The 19,181-nt window shown below is 35.3% G+C and overlaps 1 protein-coding gene across 2 annotated transcripts in view; it reads right to left on the reverse strand.

The window, feature by feature from the left end:
• KCNH5 (potassium voltage-gated channel subfamily H member 5) overlaps nucleotides 1-19,181 on the reverse strand; it is a 342,803-nt gene that overhangs the window by 213,022 nt on the left and 110,600 nt on the right. For both annotated transcript variants that reach the window (XM_039864507.1, XM_039864496.1), the window contains 3 exons: nucleotides 16,319-16,425; nucleotides 12,186-12,314; nucleotides 5,038-5,153 (listed from right to left, as the gene is read on the reverse strand). In XM_039864507.1, coding sequence (XP_039720441.1) covers nucleotides 5,038-5,153; nucleotides 12,186-12,314; nucleotides 16,319-16,425 — 352 coding nt within the window. The remainder of the gene's footprint in view (nucleotides 1-5,037; nucleotides 5,154-12,185; nucleotides 12,315-16,318; nucleotides 16,426-19,181) is intronic.

The following is a 19,181-nucleotide window of genomic DNA, read 5'->3' on the forward strand; positions in this document are numbered from 1 at the left end:
ATGTTATAGCCTTGTTTCTTTTCTCCCCTCAATTAGAGTTTATAGAGTATTATGTTTCCTATCAGATGCGTATTCCCTTTAGGGAAAAAAAAAAAAAAAGCTAAATACTCAGGTTTGCTTCTACATATCTTTTTGACAAATGGAAAATTTTAGTGCAAGGTTATACAAACCTTGACTACTCTGGCTACGTCTGCCTTAAGAGACAAAGAGAAAAAGCAGACGACAGAGCAAGAGTAAAGGTCTGGGCAGCCCTTGGCACAGGTAACAAATGCAGGACTTAGCACTGCCTTCCAGAACTTGGAACCTGGAAATTGTGAAAAGAAGCTGAAGGAGCAGGTGAGAGAGCCTCTGTTCCATGCCATCGATGATGCTAAGACTGAGTAAACCTATGTTTGAAGGAGTTTGCAAATGGGACTTCGATAAATAATGTTTTCAGCAGTTTTGCCATCTTATGCATCAATTATTCAGTGTATCTAGGACTAATGGGACCCAGGAGGTAAGAGTCAAAAAGTTCAAATCATAAAATCATAATGCACTAAACATTTGAATGTAAGAATATATAAACAAAAATGCCTGTTAGCATGTAACTCATATGCCACAAAGTGAAACAAATATATCAGCTTTTCTGAAACATGGGAGAGAGTTATCCTGAAAAGTTTCTCTCATACATAGAATTTACATAACTGAAAATTAAGTATTTAGTACCCATTATTACTATATTTTGAAATGTGAAAAACATCACTGATATACTCTTTAGTTGTCTATTATAATTATTGTTTCAAGGTTGGGAGTTATGAGAACTATTTATATTTTTTTATGTATTTACTCTCTTTATCAGTGCCCTAGCCATATTTTTCCATAAGGTCTTAAATTACTTAGCAGCAAATTATCCTACCAAGAATGTAAGCTTCATGTTGAGATTGGAGTGTTACACATATAGCATCATACATAATCAAGGCTTGCTTTCACTTTTTGACAACTGATCTATCCATTCCAATTTCACTCTGTTAAACATGAAAATTTCCTTCATATTCAGCATTAATACTTTCCCATCTATATTTACAGTCTATAGTTTGAGCCCAAGGAAATCAGACTTAGAAAATAAACTCATTGCCAAGGTGCATTATGACTCTCAGAGACCCTAGGCATTTTTGCCTTCCTGAATCCTTTCCTCCGTAAAAATAAAATAAAATAAAAATTATATTTTACAAGTGCATTGTCATAAAAATAAATAAATATTACAAATTCAACTTTTTACCTAAAAGTTCATTTCTTCCTTCTACTATTAATAGAAATTCAAGTATCCTGTGGACCCCTATAAGTTTTGCGGGCCTCCTATACACTGTGTTAATAGACAAAACCACCCTGCTCGGTACCCTGGAATAATGTAAGATGTCTCCTCTAGAGATAGAATGGGATCACTCTTGAGTGCAGTGTTTCTTAAGTCTGGCTACAAACTAGAATTATCTGAAGAAGTTAAAAAAAAAAAAAGTATACTCATACCTAAACCCCACCCCAGAAAATAATAAAATTCATCTTGTGTGGGTTCTCAGAGAATTTCTATATTCAAAATCTTTTCAGGTGATTATAATGTACACTCCAAGGAAAAACCCTTGTCCTATATTTCTTTAGACATTCAGAATCCAATTCTTCAGACAGTGACTTGCATATATAAAGCGATCCAAAAATACAAGAGGAAAAGGAGGAGGAATGGGAAGGGGAGAGAGAGGAGAATGGCAACAACAGAAGAAGGGACTCATGTTTAAGCTTTGATCTTTCTCACATGCAGAATACTATTTTAATCTTAGCTCCCTCACTGGGGCTCTTTTATAAAGCAGTAGATAACAACCTCATTTTTGTTATTTCATTTGTACTTTCATAGGCAGTAAGCCTTAGGTGGAAGGGGTAGGATGAAATAACAGTTTCTAATGTATCTGGGGGCCAATAAAGACACATTCTCTCTCTCTGAATATCTGAGAGCACTGAATCTAATGGAGTTAGGACCATGGACTTGACCATGGTGCACATGTTTATCTCCACCCAGCATAAAAGTGAGAAGCTGAAACCAATCAGCAAGATATCAGTACATATGGAAAACTGGTGAATTGCCTATGGAGAGACCAGGATCTCTGAAACTGGGGATCAGCTCCAAATTTAGGGATCCCAGTGGACCTGAGATAAAATTTATATTTCTCAGAAAAAGTAAAAGAGCCTAAAATTCAACGGCAAATCCAAATACTTGATTTGAGCCCACTGGACTCTGAGCACAATCGGAAAAACGATATTCTTGTGCTATGCTGATGCTGCTTCTAGGTCAGCTAAAATCACATGCAGACTAAATCTACTGGAAACCTTATTTCTGCGTGTTCTTTGAAATAAGCCTAAGACCTTACAGAAAGCAGTTTTGTGTCTGAATCAGGTGGTGAATTAGGGATGACTGATAAGAAACTAACGGTAATCAAAAAAAGGGCAAAGAAAAAAAATTTAGATGGGGAGAAATAGGAATGAAAGTTCCTCAAAAATAAAAGTAAAAATGATAAGCTGTCAAGGAAAAGAAACTTTCTACATACTTGATGTAGAGGGAAAAAACCAATTATGAGTGACTTGGGGTGTTAAGGTAGAAAATGTTCCACTTTATGGTCCCTTTCCTCTTGTTCACGCCCAATTGTGTTAACAAAGAAAAGGAAAGCTCTGAATAGGGTGTAGTTAAGCTCAGGGGGAAATATGACTATAAAAGTCAGCGGTCACAGAAATGAGCTCTTACACTATAGCTCAGGGGTCACCAGCCCCTGGGCCGCAAACTGGTACCAGTCCATGGCCTGTTAGGAACTGGGCCATGTGGCAAGGAGGTGAGCGGCAGGCGAGCGAGGGAAGCTCCATCTGTATTTGCAGCCACTCCGCAGCGCTAGCATCACCGCCTCATCTCCACCTCAGATCATCAGGCATTAGATTCTCATAGGAGCACCAGTCCCTGGTGCCAAAAAGGTGGGGGATGCTGCTTTAGTTTGATTTGTAGAAAGAAACAGACAATTCAAGGCAGAAAAGAAAGTCGCTTCCAGATCAAGTAATACTTGATAATAAGCATTACTGAAAAAGGAAATTGTGTCCAATTGTCTGCTTTAAATCTTTTGCATATCTTTAAAAACATTGTTATTATTATTATTAGTTAATATTTAGTTACGCTGGTGTCTTATTTAGGCTTTTAAAAACATGTCGGCACATCAAAGTATTAATATCTCCTGAAGCTAACAGGGCTATTTAGAAAGCAATTCAAGTCCCTCTGTTAGCTACGACCCAAGAAAAACTTCAGAACCCTCCAAATTCAGGAAGCGCTTTATTTTCTAACCCTCTCCAAACCAAACTAAGATCTGCAACTAGTTAAGAAAGTTACTTTGAAGCACTTCAACTCACTTTTCCCCAGCAAAGCAAACTGATGAACACATTTAATTTGACCTTTCCCTTCCTTGGTAATTCACCTCACAATACTTTGTGAGTGTTCACTAAGTGCTCGGCATAGTTTGTACCTCGACTAGCTTTTATGGCATCTTTCAAATCAGTAAGACAAACGATGATTACAGAAGACCCATGAACAGCAAGGTTTCTGGCAGCCTCTGAGTTCTGTCCTCATTCCTTTTCTCTCCAGATTCAGTGCACTGACTGATAACATCGTCTGGTCCTATGGCTTTAACAGCCATATTTGCGAAGATGATACCAAGGCCTGCAACTCGCACCCAGGTATCCTTCTGGGACCAGACCCTTCGATCCCATTGTCTTTTAGGCATTTCCACTAGGATTTCCTGTCAGGTACTTCAAACTTAATATGTCCAAAACTGGACGTGTTATCATTGCCTGCAAACTTCTCTTCCTCCTCTATGTTGGCCACTCTATGAACCCATAACACTCACTATTTACATAGTTGTCCATGCCAAAAACAGAGTTGTCCTTGACTCATCCCTTTATTTCACACTCAATTCGGAATCTATCAGCAAATGTGTTGACTCTAATCTTGCTGTGTCTGCAATCTGCCCACTTCGACTACCTCTTCTCTTGCTTAAGGCCATGATCATCCTAGTTGGATTACTACTAGAACCTCTTAACTGGTTTCCCTAACTACCCATTCAATACAGAGTCACTAGGTCAAGCAGGGGTTCTTAATCATTTTTGTGCCATGGATCTCTTTTGGCAATCTGGTCGAAATCTATGGACTCCTTCTAAGAATAATGTTTTTAAATTAATTCAATAAAAACATCGAATTACAAAGGAAACCATTGGGACCAAGCTCCCTTTAAGAGGTTTTCCTGATGCACGCATGTGATCACGTCATTCCCTGACACACAAGACACCGACCACCACTGTTTCACTATACGCCAACCACTTCAACTTTTCCTTTCCTACCCGACTTCACCCACATTGAAGTCACACTCAAAGTCACCGTACCATCTCATCTCTGAGCCGTTGCATATGCTGGCCTCTCTGGTAGAAATAACTTTCATCTCATTTCTACCTGCCTCTTATATTTTTTTCTTCAAGATTCACTCAGCTCAGGTATCACCTCACTTGGTAGTCTTCCCCAGAACTCTAAGTTTGGGTAAATGTGCCTGGCACTGTTCCCACTGCACCCTGTCATAATAATTATCACATTCTGTTATTGATTTCCTCTGGATTTTTAGCTCTTTGATGATAGAGCCCATTGCTCATTCATCTTTACATCCTTTGCAGAGTACCAAGCACAGTGCAAACCCTCAATATGTGTGTGTTGCTTACATAAATGGATGAGAGTGAACTCCCTATCTCATTTGGTCAAAGGAAACCTCACACAGTACAGGCATCACCTAGGATGTCATGAACTACTTTCCAATTTCAAAAGAAGAAGGAAATAAAAAGAATTATTTGAAATTTCTATAATTCTACTACGGAAAATAAATTATCAGATAAGGATTTACAAAATAATGGCCAGAAATATCTATATTGAATCATCTGGGGGGAAAAATGGATCACCACCATCAACTTGAAAAGTGAAGTGAGTCTCACACTTACTTCAGCTAATCTTGAATGTTTGTGGACCACCTCTGTTTTATTCATTGGTGTGAGCTGCTGCAAAACACTTCGACTATTTGTCAAAGCCCGTGTCAATCTGGCAAATTTTGTCCAACCTTAAAAACAAGGGAAGAAAGTCTCAGTTTTTCACACATAATGAATATGGAATCCAACATTCTTGCTAATATTCAAATGATCTCAGAAACAGCATAACAACCAGAACTAATTAAAAGTATGAATCTAAAGCATTTATTTCTACATAGACATCTTACATTTCAAGTGTGGCTATAAAATAATGAGTAATTTTTATGTGTGACCTTTCTGTTTTGTTCAAATATATTATGTAGTCCCAGTAGTCAATGTAGCTAGCTATCCACAAAATTCTGGGCACCTCCTTGCATTGTGTAGGTTTGATTTTGCTTTGTTAGATAAAAGTGGTAAGGATGTTTCTGGATGACATTAACTATGTTGGCAACAGATATATTAAACGTTTCCTGGTGATCACTTCTCTTTCTTACATTAGTTGAGTATTAGAATTGCACTGAATTTTTTAAAAAACTTCCAAGTCAGTCTTATACTTACTGAAATTTCATATTTCTAAGACAGGTGATGTTGCATCCCTTAGTACACTGAGTGTTGGATTAAAAGACTAGCCTATTTTCATTCCCTGTGTGAAATAAGATTCATCCAGAATGCATTTTGAAAAAAAAAAATAGAGATATATTGAAGGAATAAGTTCAATGACACATAGAAGAATACAAACCATCAAATGGCATGTGTTCTCTCATTTCCTACATGTAGGGCTTTCTTGTAGTTCTCAGTTCTCAACAGTTAGAATTTTTCTCAAGACCCCTATACTGCCCCTTCTCTCATAAATTTCAGCAGATTACCTTGTCAGATACATTATTAAAGAAATAAAAGCTATAAGAAACACAATAGCCTTCAATTTCCCTTCTGTTCCCTTGACATCCACACCCACCCACATGACACTGATTCTTGCCTATATCGCTATTATCTCAGGGAATTAGGCATTTGCTCTTTTCTGATGTCCTGTTCATGGACATTTAAGTGGTTTGTAGATTTTTCACATTAACAAGGCCACAGTGAATTTGCTTAGGCCCATATCTCTGTGTTTGGGGACACATCTAGAATTGCCCGTTATTTAAAAAATTAGCTCATTTGATCTGTCACCAACCCCCACCATGCAGACAAACTTTGAAAAAGTTGAGCAGCCACACTGTCTATGTCAGAGAAAAAAACACATCAGCAGTTCTAACTTATCCCAGAGATACATTTACTGATCTCACCTTTACAGAGAGCTAACTGGTGTGACTGATTATTCAGCACAGTTTGCTGATGTTACTTAAATGTGGTCGATATGGGGTAATGTGAACACATGGATGAATATGAAGAGCCTAATACTTGCTCTATACGTTGTTCATGGTATTATGAGAACATTTGTTCTCCTAAAAGCTCAGAATGCCAACTCCTTCTTAATAAAACATTAGTTTAGCTCTATTGGGTTGCAATTAACCTCTTTGTCATGGACTGCTTAATCTTAAAAATAAAAGGAAGTCACAAAAGCAGTTAAATCAATCTACTAGACTGTAATACAAGATTCTAATCCATAAGAAAAAAAGCTTAGGTAAACAGTATACTCTTGGCCAAAGAGACTACATAGTATAATTACTCATATTTCATCTGTTGTTTCCTCTCTAAAGAAAACTATTGGCTTCCCACAGAGGATGGTTGCTATTTTTGCTGTTAGCTTCATTCTACAGCAATTTTTTGTCTCAATTATTGGCACAAAGATGCCATAACTATTTGGCACAGGATATTTCACACTGTAAGTGTCTTGGCAGTTTTGGAATCTGTCTGAAAAAAAAAACTGTACAATATAAATGGGCAGAAATTTGGGCCACCTCTTTTAGAACACACGTGGATAATCAACGGAATGGATTTCCTGGCTGTCATTTTTCCCTTTAGTATTATTATAAATAATGTACCGGGTACCATTGACTAATTATCTGAGCAACAGTTCCAAAACCTCCATACCAGGAACAAACAATAACAACAACACTCTGCCTTGAATTATCATCAGTAAATTCTGATCAGAACAGCACAATTCCATCACAACCAGGGTATTCTCAACCTCCACTTCATTTTTTTTAGGCGGGGGGTGTGGGGGGGGAGGGCGGGAAGGAGAGCATGGAAAAATGTAGGGAGAATGGAGAGCACCATCAAGCCCCAACAATAAGCTTCCATTTGAAAGGACGAGGCAGCTCAGTGCAACAGAGAAAACGAGACTGAAAATCAGTCAGACTTCACGTTTCGGGCTCTTCAACAGTAACATGGAGATAATAACACTAATTTTCAGAATTATAGGAATGAGCAACAAAGAATATAAAGTACCTGACACATATTAACTACTTCATCAAAACTGGTTTCTTTCCTCTTCATTGGTTTTTGCTACCATGCATCATGGTATAAATCAAAGGTATTATTGACATCATTCAGCACCATTAATTTTTAAAGGCAAAAATCCATCTCAAATGAAGTTTTGGTGATCCTAGGATTCATTTTGAGGAAGATCTGCACTCATATTGCTTGGCTGTTATCGCATTATAGTTGCTCTCCAGATACGATTTAGAAATAAAATTCAGAATTAGCCACTTTACTCAAGTCTTTCAACCATATGTCTGAGTTTCACAGTAAAAATACCAATAGAAATAGAAGATTGATGTCAATTCCAACCGATTTTGGCAAATCCTCAAAGGACGTGAGCCCTTGTTCCAATCACTGGCCCCTTTTCACATTAAGAAGGTAAAATGTCTTTGCTCTGGAATTGAAAGTGACATTCTGGCTTGCCAGTTTGTGGATTCACTTTGCCAGACTGTTCTGCATCTTAAAACACTATTCCCTATACCTAGGCAGAACTTTTATTTCCTAAGTATTTTTCAAAATCTTGCAAACACCTTAAAATACTCTCTCACAACCATCCTCAACTCCTTCATCCTTCTGATCCTTCTCCCTGATCTTTGAGCTCCCTGATTCTTTTCATCTTACCTAACCAAATTCCAACTCTTCACCTACATCTACATCTATACACCTCTGACTAAACATGGGTGGTAAAACAAATAATCATGCTCATAGGTACTAGTAAAACTCATGACTACTGGCCTCAAGCAGACTTTAGTGTTACGCTCAGAAAATCTGCTGAATTTCTCTTCTCCATTCGCTTCTCCATTCTCTTAGGTTACCATTTCATACCTACTCCTCTCTCCTCCCATCTTCAACACTTCCTCTCCTCCTTCACCATCTTTACTCTCAGTTGATAACCATGATTCCTATATTACTGAGAAAATAAAAGCAATCAGAAAAAAATTTCCACTTTATACTTATTTGTTTGTCTGTCCTTCATATTAGGATGTGAGAGAAGGAACTTTGTATCTCTAGGACCAAGAACACTGCCTGTACCACCATACTGTATGTTCGATCCACAGTTTTGGTTGAAAAAATGGATTAAATACACAAGGAGAACAAAATAATCCTAGAAGAGTCATGAAAAGGCTCGTTTAAGTAATTCTTGTTAAGTAACCCAAGGCAGAATGAAAAGTAAATCTACTTTCTCTAAGTCTAAGGCTTTAAACCCAAATCATTTTGATATTATTGTGTTATCACAAAATTTCATCTGCTATTTCCCAAGTTTCATGGTCCCCTTTACTCACTTTAAAAAATTTAAAGATACATTTTTTGCCAAGGTACCAAAATGTACTCTCATATACTGCTAGCTTCATAGCAATAATAGGATGATAACTTAATGGCATAAATATTTTATTTCTATTGAATTTTTCACATCAAATTTACAACTCATATAAATAATAGACAGTAGCTGATACACATCATTCAATAGTTACATAGTACAATACTCTTCCAGGAATCTGTTATGAACTTGAAAGGTGTGGAGGTGTCTCAATATAAAAGATTTTAAATAAGATCTTCCTCTACATATTCTGGCATTAGAAAAAGAGAGTTTAATGCTTTTCACAATGGGGTCTGATTTTCCCTATAAATTCTAATTTACATGTCTATCAAGCACATAGTTCAAAATCAAGTGGTCTAAGTATTCTGGAGTTTATTCAAACATCACTTTTTTTTTTTTTATAAGAATAGATTGTACATTTAAGAGATTTTGCCTGGCAAAGAACTCTGTGATTCTGATGTGAGGATGCAGAGATAGAGGTGAAGGCAGATAAATAGAGAGGTATTAATTTGAGAAATAAAAGTCAACCCTTAACATTAGCACTCTTTCCCCGACCTCATGTAAATGCTGTTAACTTTCTTTTTCTATAAATAGGCTACATAGTTACAGATACTACCACTAATGTTCAGTGGGTCAAAACTGTAATCTTCCTGGCCAACTTTAGCTGTGTCCTGAAATCACTTAAAGTAAATGAGAGAAAATATTCACCAAACAAATATAAATATAAATAATATACATATACATATACACATACACATACACATATACATATACATATTTTTAAAGAAAAGACTGAGACATAAAAGCCTTTTACCCAGTCTGGCTCCCATTCATGTGTGAAGGCAAGAATATATTAGGTCACAAATCATATACTAATCATTTGTCTTTTATTTTAAAATACATCACTTAAAGATATCATCAGCTGTTAATTGTAGGTTTTTCACAGATGTTGTTTATCAATTTGAGGAAGTTCCCCTCTACTCCTCCTGCACTAAGAGTTTTTATCACGAATGGGTGTTGGGTTTTGTCAATGCTTCTATGCAAACTGATATGATCATAATATGTTTCTTCCTCACCCTGTTGATGTGGTGAATTACAATGACTGATTTTTAAATTTTGAACCAGCTTTACATATGTGGAATAAATCCCACTTGGTCATTGTGAATAATTCTTTTAAAACACTGCTAGATTCTATTTTTGTGGAAGATTTTTATATTCATGAGAAATACAGGTCTGTAATTTTCCTTTCTTACAAAATCTTTGTCTGGTTTTAGTCTCAGGGTAGTGTTGGCCTCAAAGAATGGGAAGAGTTCTCTCTATTTCTGTTTTCTGGAAGGGAGTGAATTTGCCAATGAAACCATCTGTACCTAGTGTTTTCTTGTTTTGGAAGTTTATTAATTAATTCAATTTATTTAAGAGCTATTGGATGATTCAGGTTATCTATTTTCTCTAGTGTGAATTCTGGTAGTTTGTGTTTTTAAGGAATTGACACACTTTAACTAAGTTATCTGTTCGGTGGCTATAGAGCTATTCAAAGGATTCCTTTACAATGCTTTAATGTCCATCGGATGGGTTGCGATGGCCCTTCTTTAATTTCTGATATTGGTAACTTGTATCTTCCCTATTCTTCTTGGTTAGCCTTGCTAGAGGTTTACTGACTGTAATAATTTTTTCAAAGAATCAGCTTTGGGTTGTAGTGATTCTCTCTAATGTTTTTCTGTTTTCTGTTTCATTGATTTCTGCTCTAAGATTTATTTTTTGTCTTCAGTTTGTTCTTCTTTGGCTACTTCCATAAGGTAGAAGCTTAGGCTATTAATTTTATATCTTTCCTCTTTTCTAATATATGCATTTAGTGTTATAAATTTTCCTCTAAGCAGTGCTTTCGCCGCATCCCACATATTTGATAAGTTGTATTTTTATTTTGATTTAGTTCAAAATATTTTTCTAATTTACCTTTAGGCTTCTTCTTTGATCTATGGCTATTGAGAAAAGTGTTCATTTCCAAACATTTGGGGATTTTCTAGTTTAATTCCATTGTTGTCTAAGAACATATTTTATAAGACTTCTATTCTTTTAAATTTGTCAAGGTGTGTTTTATGGCCAGAATCTGATCTACCTAATGAACGTTCCATTAAGCTTGAGAAGAATATGTATTCTGCTGCTATTGGCTGGAGCACTTTCAATTTTAAAACAAACAAAAGAGCATTAATTAGAAGACTATTCTAAACTTCCTAGATACTGGTTCTATGAGTAAAGGTAGAGAAACAGGTAAGATGGATCCGAAAGTGAATGAATACTTTATTCAATCATCAATTTATTCAATTTAATAAACATATTTCCAGAAATACTCACAAATGAATTGTTCTATATTATACTTCAAATGGTTTACAAATTGTAAAATTTTTTCTTGCAATTTGATGCTAACCAGAAACCGAACGGGTAATAGTAATACGTATGTGATTTCATATGCTGAGAATAAATGTAATGTAACTTTTTCTACAATTATGATTACAATTGAAAATATTAAAGTTTGTATGCCAGTTGTTTAAAAAGAGGTAAGACAAGGCCATTTTTGCCAAAGGCAAAAAGGAAGACATTTCATTTTTAGTCTCCTAAAAGATTATTAAAAATGTTTCACAAAAGTTTTTAAGGGATATTTCAAATTTTCATTCATATGACGCCAATATCTAATTTAAACATAACTGGAGAGAATAAAGTAACAGTAAAAGTACATGCCGCTGACTACCGTTTTCTATAGCAGTCTCTCTGAATAGTATAGTTGGTAAGACTCCAATTAGAATGTTTTCATCTTCCAGATACTCTCTTGATGACAAACTTGTTCTTTACACAATCTAGCAACATCTACCAAAGAGATTACAACAGCCAAAGAAATAAAAGGTGAAAGGTAACCTGAAAAAGTCAACTACTCAAACTCTAATCAATTTAGCAAAATTCAATCAACTGTGTTCTAATATGACTTCACCCAAACTAACCCACAAATTGTTATACATTTTGTTTCTAAAACTCACCATGTTATAAGTTGTTAAAATTCCCATTATACTGATTCTAAATAAATAACGTTCTATGAAATCTCTTCCTTATATCTTTCCTTGATTTCTCTTATTATAAGTTTAGCAACTATTATTTCAATTCTCTATTTCCATTCAAACAATATGATTGAATTAAACTGATTTGGACAATTGCTAATATGAACGTGAAGCAAAAGAAGGGCCAGCTTAAGCAACAGATTTTGGTAAAATGATGATGATGATGATGATGATGATGGTGATAATGATGATAATAATAATAATAATAATAATAATAATAATAATAAAATTTAAGTGGCAGCCTAATTCTTAAGTGTGGTAACTCCTTTGAAAATTACCTTTTGTTGAATCATCCTCTATTGGCTGCTTGAACAACGTGATATCCTTGAAAGTGCATAGGAACAAGACCACCTTTTCATGCTCATTTCTTATTGGTGCAATTTGCATATAAAACCAAACAGGGGTTCCTATAAGAGAAAGAAAGGACAAGAGTATGACACAGTCACAGCAATGACTTGGTCTCCTGCCTGCCCTCTTCCCTCAGCTGCCAACTGCTATGCCAAGAATCAGCACCAAAACAACATTTTAATTGCTAAAAAGAATCCTTTAAAAAACTTTTAATTTTATATCAACTACCAATTGCTCAAAAATTAATAAACATATTTTTCAACTCAAAATATCAAAATCTGAAGGTAAAGCACAGGGTGTCATTTCTTAATGCAGGAGCACAAAGGCAGTCTCACTACTTAAGTAAAACCAGCATCACCTTAGTTCTGGACCCCTACACCACTGCTGCTCCCACTAACTTCCTTTTGATAGTCTCACCAAGTGTGACCACTCCTACACGCTTCTTCTTGTCACTTTGAGAAGTATTTCCAATTGACTCCAAAAGTAATATCTGTTGCTCTGGGAAGTATTCCTCTAGGAGAAACATCTGAAATGCTCTCAGATAGACTTACAAGATAGCTCTATGGCTTTGACTACATCCCACATCAGAGAAAGAAGATGTGACATAAAGCCTGATGTACACAGAGCTCTATTTGAAGCCTTTAGCAGAAATGTTAAGAATAAAATGTCCCCAGCACTGCTTCCTACCTCCCTCACTCAAAGCATCAGGCTGAACTCTGTCACTAGGTTCCTCAAACAGTGGCTCTTGCAGACTCCAGAGGACAGACAGTTTCAAAGGGTTCAAGGCTTAGGTTTTGAACAAATCAGGAATTGGCATCATGTCAAATAAATATTTGAAGACAAGAGAAATGGCTTCAAAAGAGTAATTATCCACTAAACAGTAAAACACTGTAGAAATGTTCCATCAGAATCAAAAAGACACATTTTCCATCATATTGGTTCTAAGCCACAGTGCAGTAAAGCCCTCCAAAGAGTCTATGTTAAGGACATAAAGGCTTTTGTCAAGTTTGGGGTATAGGGAGTGAAATGTGCAACTAGTAATAGACTCTAGGTGACAGCTGATAGCCTATTAGTGGCTTTTAATTAAAAACAAATAAGAAACACTTCCATACACGGAGCCAAAAAAAAAAAAAAGCCACATCATAATGTCACTAAAAAAGGGAATTTGCCATTTAGACAAGAGGAGGTGACTAAACTACCAGGTTCAAGAAGTCAGAGAATTAAAGAGAGGAGATTTCTATGGGAATATTCAGTTCTGACAATATTCAGTTCTTTACAGCCCCAGGAGGCCTATGAAAGGACATGGTCCTTTCTGAAATGATTACAGGATGAGACAGGGACCTCCGAAGCAATTACACCATCTTCCAGAGAGTCTTATTCTTTGTTTTCTGCTTCTTATTTTACACAGTGTGTCCGGACACTGTGAGTGATGTGCACTGTTATACAAATCACCAGACCCAGATGCTAGCAGATACATGGCCTATGGCTGTTCCATCATAGTGAGCTTGAGGCAGCAGGCTCATAAACTGAGAGAAAAGGGCATTAAACATAAGTTGTTTTCCAAGGTCTGTTAGAAATTTGAGCAAAAAGAGATGATGCTACAGCTCATATCTTTCTATGAAAACAGCAACATTTCAAATTTTGGCATAGAGTCAGGGCTGTTTTTTTCAAAGTGCTTTCAGATATCATGGTGTACTTTTGTCAAGTTGAACCACAGGGTCAGACTTCCCCAAGCAGGCTGAGTACTAGCTGAGTGGCTGGTGAAACCTACATATTCTGGAGTTGAGGTCCACTGGGATGGTAAGTCTAGGAAGGTTAGGCATAGAGGCCTGTAGCTGCTAGAAATTCAAGGCAGTGCCCTTTGTGTAGATAGAAAGAGCCGTTTTCAATCATCATTTCAGAGCCACTGTTTCTTTCCCAGCAGTAGAAACAGCCCTCTGCTAACCAAAGCAATAGGCCTAAAGATTAGAAGTTGCAAACCAAAATGTCAATCGTGACCCATGTTAAATAGGATATACCTCAATCTCCCCATTTGCAAAATGGTATTTAACTGAATCATTTAATGAAAGTATTGGGAGGAGCTGGTATTCAAGCATTCCCAAAAGAGTTTTCTACAGACATGCTAATTTTCCTATTTAACACTGAAAAAAGTTGCAAGAATACACTTTTTTCCGTTGATGTTCAAAGCTTTCATTTACTTATGAGATTTTTTTACAGCTTCTTTTAAAAACTGTAGAACTTCAATAATATCTATCCTTCATATTAAAGAAAAAATAACTCAGTTCAGATACTACACAAAAGGAGATGGGAGTTTTCATCTATAGTGCTATGGGCTGTATCTCCTATAAGCTCTAAGCAGACATCTACACATATATTGATACTTATCTGAAAAGAACCAGACAGGCCTGAACAAAGGTCTGTCATTTCATCCATTAAAATAAGCACAATATCTAAACCACCTTGGAAGGAGACTTCTGTAAATGTAAAATTCAAGTTATTGCTGACATGATTTAAAAGATATTAACAAACAGAATTTCCACTAGACTATTTTTTGAGAAACTCAGAAACTATAGACTTGGCTTTGATGCTTTAAAATCAGGCAAAGATTTACTAATTCAGCTTAAATGTCAAAGTGAAATGACCTTAGTAATATGAAACATTCTTAAATTATTTGCTAAACTTAAGACATATATCTAAGTCATTCAAGAGATAACAATACTATAAGAAAATGAAAGGGGGTTTTGGCATAAGAGCCCACTAAAAATTATCAATATGGATTTGGACCTGATGAAAAAGACCCAGAAAGTATTTAGAGCCTGACTTCTCTCTTACAGAGGCATAGCTTATCATTCAGAGTGGATCGTTTTCTAGATGACAAGCCAAAAGACATTTGGCTATGACTTCAAAGAGATATCCTTCTTCGGTCTTGATTCTAAAATAAAAGATAAGATGCTAAGACTTCCCTTAGGTAAAACCATGAAAGACATGTTGCCATGACCAAGAGTACCACTGTGGAGTGATAACTATGGTTGTTGCCATCTCTATTAATCAAAAGAAAAACCTAAGTTCAATTCCAAATATTCCACAGAGGACAAATGTTTAAGGTAAAATGGAGAGAATAAATGATGTTCCACAAGATCCAACAGGCACTGAACACAGAACAAGTGTTTCCGGTTGAAGCCAGAATGTGTTCCAACCTGGAGAAGAATTTTGTAACCATCAACTTCCACTAAAAATAATTGGCTTTGCTATCATTTACCATTAACACTTTAAATAAATGAATCCATTTTGTGAAGTGACTGTTCATTTCAAAAAGGAAGGTTATTTTGGGAAAGCAGCAAAAAGAAATAAAGGTAAGGAACTATAGCAACAGAACAAATTAGAAAGAAATATTGGCTGATGGGTGTACTAGCTCATTTTCTGTTTGTTTGGTTTCTTCCTCCAAACACTGGTGGAGAGTCCATACCATGAGGTCTTATGTGATTATATAATGGACAACTGGCCACTCACAAATCTCATCCTAGACAACAGCTCACAACAATCAATATAAATTTATCAGATATTAATGGCCTGTTCTAAGAGTAATGACTATTTCCACAAGTTAGGTCTGAGTCCAGCTAAAGGCCATATTGGTAAAGATTCACCTCAAGCAGATACCTCATATTCACATGTTATCTATGTATGTATAGAAAGGTAATCACACATACCCAGTGATACCAATCACCTTTTCCTTTAAGCGTAAGAACTAAATGAACTTCTTTGTCATTTTTAGTTGGTCATATAACTACAGAATGTTTACCATGAGTATTCACTGCATATTTTGCCATCTGATACAAAAAAAAAAAATCACATTTAAAATGTACATTTTTCTTCCATTCCTCAAAAGGTTGTTTTTCATAGTCTGAATGATTTATTAATCTTGCTATCTAATTTTACTAACATCCCCTGTCCCTGCCAAGAGAAGCAACAAAGTTTTATAGTCTCTCTACACTATATCTCAACTACCACTGCTAAAGAATAACATTAATAAAGAGTTGACGCATCTTATTGATAATTTACTTACTGTTTTTCTTATACAGAAGAACTTCAAAGCAGTTTGACTCGTAGTTGTCAAAAGTCTGCCTAACTTTCTCAATGGTCTTCTTGTCAGTCAATTCCCCATACATAAAACTGGAAAAAAAAAAAATCCATTTCGGTTTTGTGTTGCTTTTCAAATACTACATAAAATCATATAGTAGTCTTTATTGATTAATTATTCAAATTTAGTTACGAATATAATGTTGCTCCCACAAAATGAACTAAAATATGTAAATCATGTTTTAATCATGATTGTTAAACTTCTTGCTAAAAGCTAGCCTTAGAAATTATTTCAAACAGAGAGAAAAGAAAGAAGTAATCTCACTGTACACAATTCATATATGCACAGATTTCAATTACTGTAGTTTAGTTAAATAATGCCAGTTTCCCAACAATACCAACTTTCAGTTACCAAACACTATTAACTGGGAATAATCACATGAAGTTCAAAGTTTGCTGGTAGCTCTTCAGTCTACAAATCACTAGTAAATAACAGATAACACATCATGACCAGTGGCCAATCATCTCACTTCTTTCAAAGCCTGTTGGTATTGCTCATTGTGTATCTCTTACTCAGTTCACACACAGAATCAAAGCATGTATATAGTTGTGTTGCTTTCTTGTCTTGCAGTGATAAATCCTTATGACATTTTATAAAAATAGAAATCAAAAGCAAGAATTAGCCATCAAAGATTAAAGTCCATCAAAGAAATGAAAATGATAATGCCGAAAGAGAATATGAATTGAACATAAATGAAGTTATAGAAGAAATAAATGAATGTGGGAAAGCTGACATTACTGCCATTGAGAGATTCTAGATATGCAACCAGAGAACCTTAGTGAAGGTGAATTTATCAATGTAAATCAAGAAAGTGATTGCGACAAAAAGGATCAAGGTTTCTCAGAGGAAGTGATGCCAATTAAAAAAAACAATGATGTTAAAGAAGCCCTAGGCGATAGTTCACAATAGTGTGAGTGGAAGGATAAAAGAGTTAGAGTTGATTCAAACCTAGAGGGAAGTATGACTATTTGCAGAGATAGAAAAAAAACGCTCTCTTTGTGTCATAAGTTATATTATAAGAAAGCAAGAAATGTTCAAATGATCCATGCTGCTTTTTCACAAAGAAATGAAACACTTTAATTCTCAATGCTTCTAATGTTCTGAATCACAGTGTACTAAATAAATAGTAGTTCTACTAATATTATTTTCATGCATTTATAACCAACAGTAGGAGAGTTTTTAATGTTTTGACAAACATTGTTAAAGGTCACAGAACATTTTTTCCAAAGAGTATTAGGATAGTATTACATGGTTTCAGAATACATGATCTTTTTTATACTTTCATACTATATGAAATGTGAACATTTCATATTACACATAAAACACTGATATTCTCATCATTTATGTGGATTTTTTAAATATATATATACAAATAAGGCTAATGGGAGGAAAATACAGGTGACAAATTGAAGAAGACATACACTATTACTATGGCTAAAAGAACATACAAAACGAATTAAAGAGTGAGCTTTTACATGCCACATGAATTTTCCTAATGTTTGAAATTACCTATTTTTCTACAAGAAATTCACCAAAAATCTGATAATCTACAAAACAGAACTCAGTTAAGGACTACAAGCCTCTACAACTCTACCCTGATGCTTTCACGATCATCAATTGTTCATCTGGTTTAAGATACACAGTTCTACTAGCTAGTATACTTGTCTAGGTCATTGTTCCCACGAGGAAGGAATAAGTTTTTGAAGCCTCAAGTATATCTTTATTGTTGCTTTTTTCCAGTTTTCAATGAGTTAGCATGTTGGCCAGAAGCAAATCCAAGTGTGGTGGGACCTGAAGCTTATACACATTTTAGGAGCCCTCTTTACAGAAAAGAATACGAAATTATAAAACAAAATTAGGCACAGAGGCTTGAAAGACATCTACTCAAGTTAGGGCCCATGAGGGTTAAGATTCATTATCCTCTTGGAAAAACTACCTCTAAATATAACAATCTAGAAAATTTACAACCTGAAAAGCATAGTTTGTTAGTAGGATCCACCAAAAACTAGCAGGATTCAATAGCAAGGCCATATCACAACTAGGAATTAGAGCAACACAGGCCAATCTTATGGTAACACTAACCTAAGAAACTAGAATTCCAAAAACTAAGAAATGAAAGAAAGCAGATGAGGCAGACCAAAGATTGCCCTAGCAATCTGCAGCTTGCCTTTTCGATTACGATATTTCAATATTTTATTAAAAAAAGATATTTGCAGTTGTCATTATAATAGTAAAAATGAATAAGAATCTCAGAATAAAATAACAGACTCTAATTCCATAATCTTACAGCTAAACTAACACATGAAATTTCAGCGTCTGCCTGTAAGATAGCAGTGAAAAGCCACTGTTCCCACCTAAGCCTGGGTTTCAGCTCATGTGAGTTTTTGAAAATCTCTTGAAGGCACCGCAATGAAATTAGAATGCTTCAGTTAGAAAGCACAAAGTCCCTCCCTCCAAAAAATAAAACATTAGTCTAATACTGTTAATAATATTCTTTACAGACAGGTGAACTTTTTTAATCAACCAGTTTTTTGAATGATGATAATGATAACTGACTGTATTTTTAATCTAAAAACTCTTTAATAAAGAGAAAACATTAGAAACAAAAATAAAAAGATAAGAAAAAGTTAATTAAGCTAACTAAATGTTTGTGGTCTTAAGAAAATAAAAACCATTTTACTCCTTTTACTAAATGTCAAGATTCAATAAACTGAAACACAATATTTAAAACTGGTCAACAACAACACCAAAAAAAAAACATTTTAAAAAGCATCTATAATATAACAGG

This window comes from Pteropus medius, unplaced genomic scaffold (assembly GCF_902729225.1).
Source record: "Pteropus medius unplaced genomic scaffold, Ma_sr-lr_union100, whole genome shotgun sequence".
NCBI lineage: Eukaryota > Metazoa > Chordata > Mammalia > Chiroptera > Pteropodidae > Pteropus > Pteropus medius.